Genomic DNA, 14172 nt, shown 5'->3' with positions numbered 1-14172 from the left:
CTGTCCTGGTACCCACCCGAGGTGAGCTTAAAAGCAATCTGAAGCCATTCCGGGTACTCCCAGTGTTGTACGACCTTAGGGGAGCAGGGTGACTTCTGTTCAGGGCTGATCATTTCTTATTCCCATTTACCAGCCCTGAACTGTCCGAATGGCAAAATAAGCACATTACTACAGACACACCAAGGTAGTGTCTTTGACTCTGGGGACGTGGCTATCTGCAAGGCTGTGTTATACCAGCCTAACAAGTTCCAACCTCTACAGAGGTCCCATAGTGCAGCAGCTCCAGTCACTGCAGGAGTTCTTGCTGAGATGTTTAACTCTATTTCCAGCCTACGTCTCTCCATGCTTGAGTCCTTTAGAAATCAAAGATCAAACCCTGAATTCCCGAGTCCCGGTCCAACTACTGCATCTCTATAGTGAATTTTTTCTGGTGCCCAATATAGCATGTTATTTCCCTTGTGTGGCTGAGGAATCCACAGTCACAATACTATTTTCATAAGTACTAGGGGAGTATTCTTAGATTTCATCGGCAGGTCAGAGAAAAGCAGAATGGGAGCTGCCCAAATATGGGATGCAAACTATAAAAATCAGGAACCAGGCCACAAGTTATGCACTGTGAACCATACCTACTGTGCTATTCTACTACGTTAGGCCTCATTCTACTCCAGAGAGGGGGGAGTCAATGGCTCTCACTTTTCTTAAGCACTCTGGTACTAAGTGCTGTGGTTGATACAATATCAGCATATTGGACAGTCTCTGTCCCACGGAGGGCTCAGAGTCTAAGAGGGAGGAAGAACACATCATTTATCAGAGAAGCAGCATGACCTAGATGATAGAGCACCGGCCTGGGAGTCAGAAGGAACTGAGTTCTAATCCCAGCTCTGCCACATGTCTGCTGTGTGACCTCAGGCAAGTCACTTAACTTCTCTGTGCCTCAGGTACTGCATCTGTAAAATGGGGATTAAGAGTGTGAGCCCCATGTGGGACATGGACTGTGTCCAACCTAATTAGCTTGCCCCAGTGCCTGGCACATAGTAAGCGCTTAACAGATATCATTAAAATTATCCCCATTTTACAGATGAGTTACTGAGGCATACATAAGTTAAGAGACTTGTCCAAAGTCATGTTGCAAGGCAGTGGCAGAGTGGGCATTAAAACCCAGGTCCTCTGACTTCCAAGCCTGAGCTCTTTCCTCATGGCCACACTGTTCCCCTTTTTGACGGCTAAAACCACAAAGGTACATCTCATCCCAGTGAGGGAGATGGGGGTCACGGGTCCCTAGAGGAAATAGAAGCCCTGAGTGGAAAAGTGACCACTGTCAAGGACAAGTGGTAAATTTGGGCAGAACTAGGAAGAGAAGCAAAGTGACCCGATCTCCAGGCCAAGGCTTGATCTACCAACCTGTGTTGCCTGCCTCCAGCTGGGATACTATATTCTGGGAGGGCACGTGGAGCATGTGGGGAGCTCGGAGAAACTAAGTACTGCCTATTTCCCCGGACATACAGCTGAGAGAGGCCTGCCTCATCACTGAAACCCCACACTTTTACATCACCGTCACTGCAGATGCCAAGTGCCAGACAACACCAAGCTTTATTGGCACACTGGACTGGGGTCTCGTTGCAAAACTGCCCGTTGCTGGAAATGGATCTGACCACCAAAGTGCACACACTGCCTGCCGCAGTGTCACGGGTGCATACTTTACAAGGAATGCTGGGTCTCAAAACGGGAGAAGAGTCTGACAAGCCTGGCCCTGTCATTTTCCGGAGCCGCAAACATCCGCTACCATGCACCACTGCCATGCTACTTTTCTGATTTCCCTACAGATTCTTTTCCCTTCTTAGCGCTTCCAAGTGGGGACTCCAACTAACAGGCTCTTCGATTTCAGGTTCTCTCCACTGAGCGCATGGAGGAGATTTACAAACCCCCAGTGGGGACATTTATGAGACAGCCCAGCGAGCATTTCATTCAAGCCTCTCATCCCTGCTAGTGAATGAGCTCAACTGGCTCGGAGAAAGGTTTCATCAGAGTCAGTGGAAATGCCTTAACACGCCCACAGAACAAGGTCAAACCCATTACAGTCAAGACATTGTCTCAGGGTTCAAACACCATTCCATCGTTCGTTCTCCTAACTTTCAAGAAAGCACAACACGCCCTTTACTACTCCCCTCGTCCCCGACGTAAAAGTCCTCCCCCAAATCACTCCGGCACCTCTCCACACATCCATCCACTCCACCACAACTAGTTCCGCACACCCCAGGTGCCCTTTTAAATCATCTCTCCAAACAATAACAACCAACTTCCTTCCAGGAAGCTGGAAAATGCTTAATGTTCCTGTTTCTTTGCTTTAAGCTTCAAGCCGTTCCACACTTCCTGGTTTCCGGCAGTCTGAGAAAGGGCCTGGCCTGAACGAACCAAAACAAAGAGATCCTGCAGGAGGACACCTGTTCTCAATCTGAGAGGGAAGTTTGGGAAAGTTAGGAAAGACAGAGTTTGCTTCTGAGCTCAAGGCTCTCGCTCACAGCTCTGGTCATTTTGGTGCTATTCCAGCCCACTGGTATGTCCTGCGTGTCACATCACAGGGTGCACCATCCTCGGTGCTAACAGCTTTCGGGACAAAGGTACGTGGATTATTTAGTTGGTTCCACCATACCAAAAAGAACTGAAACTGGTCAGGCTGGAACCTGTATTCCAGCCACCATTTTCTTTGAATGCCCCTTTTTTCTTTCCCTTCACATTTATTCTAATGATGTTTTTCGCCATTTCCTTTTGGACTCTGACCAGAAACAGCAGTCGAAAGAGGCCAGGTCTGGGTGTCAGGGGACCCAGGTTCTAATTCCGGCTCCACCACCTACCTGCTCTGTGACCTTGGCAAGTCCTTTAACTGTGCTGGGCCTCAACTTCTTCATCTGTAAATGTGGATTCATTACCTGTTCGCCCTCGTAATTAGACTGTGAGACATGTGGGACAAGGACCGTGTTCACCTTGATTATCCTGGTCTACTCCAACGCTTAATATGGTGCCTGGTACATAGTAAGCGCTTAACAAAGACCACAACTATTGCTATTTTTAGATTGATAGTTGGTGCCCCGTCCATGATTCTCTGGCTTCAGGCTGGAATGGCCTAGAGGTAATAAACTGTCCCAGCAGCAAGAGGCTGGAGAGGGGCGGTTGAGCTGAGGTCAGTAAAGACCAAAGGGGAAACGAGGGCATTATCTACCAATGCCTCAAGCTGAACCATATTGACCCCTACCTGTCCACTTAAAGAAACCAAAGAAACCAGGAGCTAATGGAGTAGAAGCAAAACTCTAACCTATTGCCACACTGTGGCCCACTTCTTTCCAGGATCAGTCTGTGCATTGGGCCCAGCTCAGAGCCCTCGAGTCATTCTCCACAGGATACTCCAAAGGGAAACTCTACGCCCCCTTCAGGATCAGCACCCCGGATTCCTCTTCCAAAAGCAGAGCCACTCCAAGCCACTCCATCTGCCGCATGACTACACAGGGTCCCCTTTGTCCTGGGCATCACCGGGCCAACCTAGAGAAGAACCGTGCCGGCAACCTCGGATCCAAATGCCACCCCCAGCCATTGCTCTGAAAGTCTGGGGTGCTTGGAAAGTAAACTGAAGCCCGGAAACCTTCCAACTAATCTGACGGTAGAGGGAAAGAGCTCTTGAAACAAAGGACCGAAATCTTGCCTTTAAGAGCAGCCAGAGCACTGAGTCAGGCCTGTACTTTTGGCACTACAGGGCTGTCTCAACTCGATTTAGCATCGCGGTTAAAAAACGGTCCACATTTTTTTTTTTTTACTAACTCCATCCTCCGCTGCGATTTTTTTACTCCTCGGTCAATCTTCACCCCTTAACTATTTCCATTTCTCTACACACTTCCTACCAACTTTAAGCCTTGAGCACTCACTTGGGAGCCTCCAAACTATTATGGAGTGGACTGAGTGGCTAACTGCTGTGGTTATGGATAAAGACCCTAAGCAGATGCCCTCTGGGACTCCCAGGTCTGTGCAAATTAACCCAGTGGCTACAGAATTTTCAGTTTCTGGGAACATGCACTTCTGCTCCTGGCAACTGGTCCCTTGGGCCTGTGAGAGCATCAGCTGGGCACCATGGTTGTGGTGGGCAGCACTACGGGTTCTTTCATCCTTGGGCCTAATCCCTGTGCCACTCTGGTAGATGGAGACCCAAATAGGCACATCCCAGGTGCCCCAATTTTGATGTGAAGGGCAGAGGGTGCCGGTGAGGCTCTAGACATGGGATCAATGGGTCACGCTGCCCCCACTCCCTTATACACACTTTGCTTTCTTTGAAGAGTCTGGCTTCATTTTGCTCATTTTCTGTAGGTTCGAGCCAGGGATGTGGCTTCAGTGCCCCCTTTTTCCGCAATCGGAAGAGCTACAGAAGGGGTCCAGATACCTCCAAGGTGAAGGGTCCAGATTTTTTAGCCAGAGAGCCTATTGCATCCAATTTGGCCTTGGGCACACCTGGGAGAACTGCTGAAGAGATCGGTTAACAGTGGAAATGTCATTGGGTTTCGCAGCCAGAGGAGACCAATGGCTCGCTCTCGGAATGAGCAAGAGAGGGGTCTGGGGATCCTGTCTTGGTTTTCCATTAATATGAGACGGCTAATTAATACACAAGCCGGGGAGACATTCTTACAGCAGAAGGCAACCTTTTGGCCTCTGGCCCAAACCAATAGGGGGAAACGGCTAGCCAAGCGCAGTACCAGATGGAGCTGCCTAAGTGGGAGGGGTGGGGAGGAAGAGGGGAGGAGAATGGGGAGCAGGAGGAGGAGAAAAGGGAAAGAGGGAAGGGAACCAATACAGGCCACTAAAGCAGGCAAAGGAAGAGGGAAAGAAAAAACAAAACAAAACGGAAGACACAAAAGTGCCCGTCTCTCACCGCTTTCATTTTTCTCTATTACGTCCACCACTTCCCCGGCCTGAAGACTGAGCTCAGAGTTCTCTTGCTTCTCATAGTTGGACACCACCACGTACTGCTCCAGGATCATGGGTTCTGAGCTGGCGTCAGCACCTGGGGAACGGAAAAAGCAAGCCGTCAGCCAGCTTCCAGCCATGGCTCCTCGGGGTTGACCTCTGTCCATCCGATTCATGATAGGCCAATCTGTTGCCGGCGCCAAACCAATCAGCACACAACCTGGGCTCGGAGCATAATCCCAAAAGGCTGGCCATATAGGAATATCCCCCTCTGGTCCACAGCACAGCAGCACAGAGGAACATTGGAGAGAGAGTGTGCGGAGGAGGGGAGGGGGGGAGAAAATACAAAACAAAACATACACACACCCACACCCCCCCCCAAAAAAAAAACAGCAAAAAAAAAAAACTTCACAAGGAGGAGAGTGAATCACAAAGTTTCCTGATGGATTCTGAAAATGAATATCTTCCAAACATGATCTCCACAATCCACGTCCCACTGACCGAAAGAGAAAGATTTAAAAATATGTTTATCGATCAGAGAGGGAGGCATATACATCCGTGATCAAAATCAAAAAGAAAGAAAGAAGACTCTCCCTCTCTTTCTCTCTCTCTCCCCCAACTCCCCACCCCAGTAAATGAAAAGAAAAAATAAACAGTTCTCCCCTCCGAGGCACAGCGCCTTCTCTACTCTTTAAGGCTCTAGCTAGAAGTCAAGAGGGGGTTGTGGATGCCAATCATACTGGTTTACACTGCAGCCCTTAAATAGAAACACATGAGCGGGATTGAATAAGGAGGTGGGGGGTGGAGGAAGGGAAGGAGGGGAGGGCTGGGAGACTGTTTACTTGAAACAGAAGAAGCAAGTTCCAGCGCCAGAGTCTTACTAACAGAGCGCGCGACTCTCTCTTTCAAAAGTTTTCCTGCATTCCTTTCTCCAGCAAAATCCTCATTCTGATTAAAAATCATGCAGACTCCTCTAGAGTTCCCATTTGTTCCATTTTTGCAGTTGTGCACACACGCGCACACACACAAACACACAGACCCTCCCGCCTCACAACAAACCCAAAAACCTTTTGTCTAGTTGTTCGTTCTCTCCTTGCTTTGAAAACTGCTTCTTCGAAAGATTCAACTGAGTTCGAACTGTTTCTAAATCCCAGTAATCTCCTTCCAGAGACACTTCCCACTATTGGTCCCTTGCTCTATTTCCTCCGCCCTTCTTTATAGGTTTGCAGAGCCTGAAGGCTTTCAAGCACACAAAAGACAGAGGCAAGCAACTGGAGGGAGGGAAGGAGGAAGGGAGGAGGGTCAGGAGGGAGTACCCTTGTCAGCCAGGCGCCAGGGGCCAATGTAACCCCTTCTCTCGTCACACTCATCACTTTCACAGACCGTATTCCAGACCAGTGGCGATCCACTCCAGTCCGCAGCTCCAGAGAGGGCAGAAACATTTGTTTCCTCAACCCAGCCCTGAGCCTTTAGCCAGGTCAGTCACAACAGCGATAATGACAATAATAACGGTGTCCGTTAAGAGCCTAGTAGGTACTGTGTTCAGCACTGAGGTAACATAATATGATCAAATCAAACATCAAATCCCTGTTCAGCGCTAGGGTAAACACAATATAATCAAATCAGAAGGCAAATCCCCATCCCCACTTGGGGCTCCCAGCTTTGTACAAGTGCTTAGTACAGTCATCTGCACACAGTGAGCGCTCAATTAATACCACTGATTGATCAAAAGTAAACAGGCATTTATTCCTCATTTTACATTTGAGAAGTTTGGTGACTTGCTCAAGTTTACAATAGGATGGAGGATCAAACAACAGCCCTGCTGGTGTTGGGACTGGGAAGTTAGTGTTGCTGTTTCAAATGAAGACGTTACTGTCAGGTCCCAGTGACGGTTAACTACCTTCTGCAAATGGCATGCAAAGACTCATCCCGTTTGGGAACAGAGGTCTGGATTTGAGTCTTTGGAGGTTCTTGTTTCCAATTCCCCATTTGCTTGCTCTATAGATTCAGGAGGAAGAGAATAGGTCTGGCCATCATCCCATGGTGGCTAACCAGCAATCGGTGGAATTTATTGAACACCTTTGTATTAAGTGCTTGAGAGACTGTGACTGTTGTCACTGCAGCTTGTCCTTCCAATCCAGCCGAGGAAGAAAGACTGTCAGCATCTCCGCCGCTTGCTCTCTAATTTGCGACCCATAGAGTGCTGAATGTCCCAGGAAATTACATAGCAAACCCACCCTCTCCCTCGACTGGCGGCCAGATTGGATCTAATTCAGCCTGGGTGAACTGGACAGAGGAGGGCCCTGGAGACCCGGCCTGGTCCCCTGTCTTCCCCTGAAGACTCCAGAGTGGCCCAGGGCTCTGGGCCTGAGCCAAACTCTAAGCTCATCCTATAGCTGATTGATTCAAACTTCTAGATCAGGCCAGACGGCTCCTTTGAGGGGCTTCTGAATGGGAGGGTTTGGCCAGATCTCCTGGGATCATTCCCGACAAGGGCAAGAGACTACCCACGCTTCACTCCCTTAACACAAACATACTCACTGTACCTCAATCTTGGCTTTCTAGCCGTTGACCCCTTGCTCACATCCTCCCTCCTGCCTGGAATTCCCTCTGCCTTTATATCCAACAAGCCACCCACCACTCTCCCTATCTGTGAAGTCCTATTAAGATCATATTTCCTGCAAGAAGCCTAAGAAGCCTTCCCTGGCTACCCTCTCACCTCCTCACCCTGTTCTCCCTCCCTTCTGCGTTGCTAATGCACTTGTGTCTGTACCCCTCGAGTACTTTGATACTCACCCCACCCCCAGCCCCACAGCACTTATGTACATATCCATATACTCTGCCGCCTCCCCATCTGTAATTTATTTTAACATCTCCCTTTAGTTGAGGGCATCTGCATACAGTAAGCACTCACTGAATATGATTGATTGACTGATCAATCCCTGCTCTGATCTATACCCTCACAGCTGGCCTGGAGCTCAACTGACCTCTGAAAGTGAGGGAGAGGCAGGATTTTCTGGGCATGCTTACGCTGCTGCTAATTTCTGGGCTCCACTTATTCCTCATGCCTGAAGCTCTTCCCTTCCCTGCTCAGTAGTCCAGGAAGCTGTAAGTCCCACCTGGTTTACAGTGGCTATCCCACCAACTCTTAGAGGCCTTCTCTGACTAAGCCCTCCTCTCCTCTTCTCCCTTCTCCCACTCCCTTCTGGCATCGCCCTGACTTGGTCTCTTTATTCACACCCCCTCAGCCCCACAACACTTATGTACATATCTGTAATGTATTTATTTAATGTCTGTCTCCCCTGAAAGTGACTGTAAGTGGAATGAGTCTTTTTATTGTTATCCTCTCCCAAGCACTTAGTACAGTGCTCTGCACACAGGAAGCACTCAATAAATATGACCGACTGACTGGTAACCCAACTGGCCATATCCGGAATCCTTTGTCTTTCCCTTCCAACTCCCCTCCCGCTGCTGTCAATTTCTAGGCCCCTTTTGGGGAGACCACAGAGGAGCAAGTGAGCCATGATCCCAGAGGAAGTTTTGAAAAGAACTGTGAAAGGTCCTAAATGTTGGTGTGCAGCCTGCTTATTTTAGCCCAGGGGAGCCAGGTGTGTGGTCCAGGGCTCTTCTGAGGAGGGTGCAGGGTAGAATTCTGGCTAATATAAACTGAAGCTTGACTAATCTCTGTCAACAAGTCCTCCTTCATTAGAAAATGGAATTTCTCTAAACCTTTCCCAGCATTAACTTCCTAGCCCCATTCAGACAGAGTCCCAGAGCTCTCAAATTCCCACCTCTTGGGCTCCTAAAACTCTCCAGACCAAAAATCATTGTGATTTTCAAAGTCCTCTCTCCTGAAATCCAAAGCTCTGTTAAATAGCCTTTTAAATTCCAATACTTCTTGCTGCGACTGAGGGGTTCCCACTAAAAGTTTTCCCAGGGCCATAGCCAGAGGAATGCTATTTTAAACTACTCTGTTAGACTGTAAACTCTTTAAGGGCAGGGATTGGTCTTTTACTTTTGTTGTCCTCTCAAAAGTATCTAGAACAGGGCTAAATATATACTGATAAGGGATGACTGTGTATTTACAAATTATGTCCATATGCCAACATCAATTGGCCTCCATTCAGGTTCAAACTATCCACTGAGCCTGGACAGACGGTGGGAGGAAGGTTGCGGGGAGGAGGGTATGGAAAGGTTGGATAGCTGTGGCAGAAGATGTTGGACACCTACTAGGGACCGATGCATAAGGAACTAGAGAGACAGACCAGGATAGTATAGACACGGAGCAGGAGGGCAAAGGAGAAGACCACTTAGTCCTGCCATTCTTCCCTTAACCAAAGGTAGGGATGTTGACTTGTTTATCAGAAACTCCCGAGGCACATGTTGGACTTTTTGTTGGTCAGTGGTATTTATCGAGCGCTTACTCTGTGCAGAGCACGCTATTAAGCACTTAGGAGAAAACAATACAGTTGGTAGGCACGATCCCTGCCCACAAGAAACTTCCAATCAAGTCAATTAGCCAAGATCCAGTTTGTGTTAGACTGTAACATCCTTGGGGTCAGGGACTGGGTCTACTGGCATTCAAAGAAGTCTCCCTCCTACTACGATTGTGAGCCCAGTTTGGGACAGGGACTGTGTCCTACCTGATTAACCTATATCTATCCCAGCACTTAGAACAGTGGTTGACACATAAGAAATGCTTTAACAAATACCATAATGAGAACTCTATTGTAGTCTCCCAAAAGCTTAGCACAGTGCTCTGCACAGAGTAAATGCTTAATAAATACTATTCACTGAATGACTGGTAGACTTTCTTCTCTTAAGGTCAATTTGAAGACTTCTCTATCTTCTCCACCACCTACTGTGGTGAATGTAGTTAACCGTGACTGGGAACTGGAGACTACAGAGGGGCAAGATGGAGAGGAGGTAGGCCTCACCTGGGAGCCCTAGCTAGGCCCCTCCTGGTTTAAGGCAAAACAAAGACCAGAACTTGGAAAAGGCCTGCAGAATCTTGCAGTTCAACAAGGCGCATGCTCGATCTGCCTTCCGGTCAGAGGCAAGACTCCCGAAACGTGGCCACCTTAGCCCCGCCACTGGCAAATACATCAGCAGGCTAACGGTCGGAAAAGGTTTCTGGGAGGGTCGGCTTGAAATTTCCCGGGCTTTGTTTTGGCTCCTTGCTCCTCGTGAGGTCATGTACAATCCCCTGGAGGCACCTGGACAGCTCTGGCATTTTGGGCACCACCGTCGGGGCTGCCCATTGGTCGGACGTTTTCAAATGCATCTCCTGAATCCAGAGTCAACACTCCATCTGGCAGGTCTCACCCACTGCCCAAACTTTTTTCCACAAACAGCTCCTTTTTAACAAGCCCTCTCCTGCAGCAGGTGTTCCCTCCTGCAGATACAGTGCCTATTTAAGATGGCCATGCTCCAAGTATAGGGTTGGAACTCGACAGCCCAGGGCCAGCCTCTCCCTGGAGGCAACTCTAGCCAAGTCCAGAGAAGGTTGTGGGGGGTGGGGGGAGGGAGAGAGGGGAGGAGAGATACATTTGGATTGGTGTTTCACACAAGGTGACTCCAAAAAGGAAACAATGCCACAAATTGACAGCTGCCCTGGGGACTTGGACAACTAGATGGCCCCCACCCACGAGTAGAATGTCCTGAGTCCTACCACCCTTAGACCACACAGCCCTGAATGGATTGCTCCAGGAAAGTTTGGATATATAGTTAATATATGCATATGCTAACTTTCCTGGAAAAAGACCCAGACCCTCCAAGGCTGAGATTCAATGTCAAGTCGGAATGCAACCAATAACGCTGGCAGTCCACACTGACCAGTAGGCCAACACTGAAAGTTTCCCTCCCGCCAACTGGTCAGCGTGATAGCGGAGAAGGACGACAGCAGTAGAAGGAAAACCTAAAGGAAAAAAAAATCCTGGTTTCTGGAATTCCTAGCTTCAAGAGAGAAACCCAAACCAAAGGGCTTGTTTACCCTTAAAGGTGATCCTTTTAAAAAACACCACAGTTCTCTCCCAAGACAAGTTCTGGATCTGGAGATGCTTACTTTTAGAAAGGTGAAAGGTGACCACCCGCCCCTCTTTGACCAAGGTTCCGGCTTTGGGTGCAACTGGAAACAGGTCTAACAGGCCCAGCTGGTATCTGGGGAAAATGTTAAACTATTTAAACAAGGACAAGAGAGAATTTGGGAGGGAAACCCAGGGAGGGTCCTGGGACCACTGAGCTTTTCTAAACCTAAAATGAAGCTTTATTGATTAAATTATATCTAAGCCCTTTAATCTTCCAGAAAAGAGATTTATTTCCAGGTAGAGAACCTTGAGAGCAAAATTTGTATCCTCATACATTCGTAAGTTGTGTTTTGTTTACTTATCAACGTAGCTCTACATTCGATTATTCATTCAGCGATTTCGTCCTGATGTATTTAAACAACTTCCTGCTATAGCCTTATTTTTCTTCCAGGTTTCACTCTCTGTATATCATTTTAGTTTGTCTTGCCATTAAATTTTAAGCTTCTCGAGGTCAGGGAATGGGTACCTTGCTGCTGCTGCACCCTCCTGAGCACTTAGTTCAGTGTTTAGCACTTCTGGTGCACAGTAAATACCACTGTGATGACAGTGGCCCATCTAAAGGAGTTTCAGGCCCCAGGCCCGTGGCTAACAAATTCACTCCATAAGGATTCCAGCTGAGACTGTACCGTTTGAGTGAGTTATTCTCTGGGTAAAATTACCAGCTCACCAGTTCCACTTGCCTCACTTGCCCAGGGCCCTGGGTGGGATGTTTTAGGATCCCAGATCTGCTTCTTGAATCCATTTCCTTCATCAGCTTTGCCTTACAGACCTAGCTTTAAGGGGTCTGGAAGATCTACTGAGGGTGGGAGGAGATGGAGGCAGACTCTCCTCCCTTTGCAATTTTGACTTCATAGGCAGGAGTGAAAGATGGTGGTCTCCTAGGGATATTACCCTGCCTCCTGCCCAGGATGGATTAATACCCTCCCAGATGACTGAGACAGGTCAAAGGTCGACATCTAGGAAATGCAGAAGTTTCTAGCCTCATCTTCTTTCACCACCACCTTTTCATGTTTCTTTTGGTGCCTTCCCCATTGTTGAATGAATGATAACCCTTTATGGGACAGAAGGAAAACAGAGGAAGCCACCATCACTGAAAGGGGGCCAGAGTCTGGCAGACCACTGTAGCGGGAGAGGGGCAAAGGAGGAGAGAGTTCATAATAGTGGCGAAAAGCAAATAGGTAAAACAGCTATTTGAAAGACTGGGATTTAGGGAGAGAGGGAAATCTGCTGGTTTTAGGCGTCAGCCAAAAAATGTGAAATAGGATGACAGAGAAGGGGAAAATCCCTCCTCTTTCTTGGAAAATTGGCCTGGGCTTTATGGCACTCGAATTGCTAGGTAACAGGTAGAAAAAGTTAAGCAAATCTTCTCTAAGTATTCCACAGGCAGATGTGCTGCACCTCTTGGAGGCAATTCAACCCGCTGCCAGACGGACACGCCCCTCCCCTCCCGTCTTCTCTCCCCTCTTCCCTCCTTACACGTACCAGTTAAAGATCATGCTAAGTACTTTGGCATTTGCTCCATTTCTGCTAACTGAAGGAGATGAAGCTGCCTTGAATATGGGGACTGAGAACAGGTATCCAGATGAAAAACCACTCCCATTCCCTGCAGTCACATCACTGTCGGGGTACCCTTCCGATTGCTACCCTATAGATGAAGGAGAATGACAGTCGGAGGCTTTGTTAGGTAGGCATGAAGTCACCCCATTCCAAAATTCCCAAAACTCTGGAAGCAGGGAACTGCTCTTTGACCCAACCGAAGCTCACCCATTCTGTATTGCCCTTGCTGTCTTGGGTTGTTCCTCCTTTTTGTCCCCACCTTTCTGGTCCTGACTACCCTCACCCACTGCTATCACAAACCATCCAGGTTAGAAAGGCATTCTCCAGTCTGAGTGCTCATTTTACGGGTAGAGAACCTATCTGCTAATTCTGTCGTACTGTACTCTCCCAAGCTGTCTGCACATAGTTAAGTACTCAATAAATGCGATTGATTGATTGCCTTGCGCCTTTATGCAAATCCCAAACCAGAATGAGCCCAAACCCAATCTCAGATGATTCACTGTTCACTACAAAGGACCATGAAAACATCTGTTTGAATATGCAATCATAGCCCCACCCTATCTCCCTATAGTAAATTGGGGATTCATTATCTGTTCTCCCTCCTGCTTAGACTGTGAGCCACCTAGGTCAGAGTAGGTCAGAGACTGTGTCTGATATGATTGCATTCTATCTACCTCAGCCCTGACTACAGTGCTTGGCACACAGTACGCCCTTAATAGAAACCACTATTACTATTGTAAATTGGTCTGAGTGGTCAGGCCTGGTTTGAGAGGTCCTAAAGAAGTGAGCTGTCAATGCCCTTTATTCACACCTGAGTCTGAATGCCGGGAAAATCAAAACTTCCCAGTCCCAAACACTGCACATGGAAGAGGATTTAAAAGAGTAGAAGATACTGAGATTAAAAAGCTAAAAAAAAAAAAAAAATCCCAAACTTGGTTTTTTCAAAACCTCAACCAGTGAGATATAGTACCTTGGTCCTCCTAGAGATGAACAGGCAGGAAATGGAGACATTCTGATAGCGTGATGGTATCCTGCTTCCCAAGGCCAGAGATTAATCAGTGCGAGCTTTCTGCTTAGAAACATGACTTCCAACCACAGTCCCTCAAGGAGGAGGATTCCTGTTTCACCAATTCGGTGTGGAGAGGCCACAGATTCTGGAGCAGGCAGGGACATTTGTGTGGGGTTGCTCGCTCAGCATTTCAGTGCTTTTGCTGAGATCCATCGGGCTTCCAATTTGTACAGCATCCCGCTCTCAAGTGACCTGACTGGTAAAGCCTGGGGCCCTCTGCGTTTAACTTGAAATTTTGCCTAAGTGAACTCTGTCAAAGGAAAGAATAAACATCTTTGGGCCTGATTCCTTGGGGCCAAGAAACTCCGAAAGAGCTATGAGCAATTTGTTAAGCTTCTGTTTACAGCCATAGAGAAGAATACTTGGAAAATTAAAAAAAAAACATTGTTTGAAAACCCAAATGATAAAAGAAGGAACACAAAGACACAAAGTGGAGACCCCTGAACTCCACCACCCTTCTACCACGCTGCTGTTGCATCCATTTCCAAAAGCTTATTGGGAGAGAAAACACAGGGA

At 47.9% G+C, this 14172-nt stretch overlaps 1 protein-coding gene across 6 annotated transcripts in view; it reads right to left on the bottom strand.

The window, feature by feature from the left end:
• The window catches only part of SH3PXD2A (SH3 and PX domains 2A), a 296155-nt gene that overhangs the window by 68954 nt on the left and 213029 nt on the right, over positions 1 to 14172 (bottom strand). For 4 of the 6 annotated variants that reach the window (XM_029081354.2, XM_029081356.2, XM_029081355.2 and 1 more), the window contains one exon: positions 4910 to 5041. In XM_029081354.2, coding sequence (XP_028937187.1) covers positions 4910 to 5041 — 132 coding nt within the window. Of the gene's footprint in view, positions 1 to 4909; positions 5042 to 6011; positions 6175 to 12512; positions 12608 to 14172 lie in introns of those variants that run through there. The other 2 variants (XM_029081359.2, XM_029081358.2) reach the window with 2 other exon arrangements.

Source organism: Ornithorhynchus anatinus, chromosome 16 (assembly GCF_004115215.2).
Source record: "Ornithorhynchus anatinus isolate Pmale09 chromosome 16, mOrnAna1.pri.v4, whole genome shotgun sequence".
Classification (NCBI taxonomy): Eukaryota; Metazoa; Chordata; class Mammalia; order Monotremata; family Ornithorhynchidae; genus Ornithorhynchus; species Ornithorhynchus anatinus.
The sequence above is the reverse complement of the archived record's forward strand: the minus strand, read 5'-3'. Positions and strand labels throughout refer to the sequence as shown.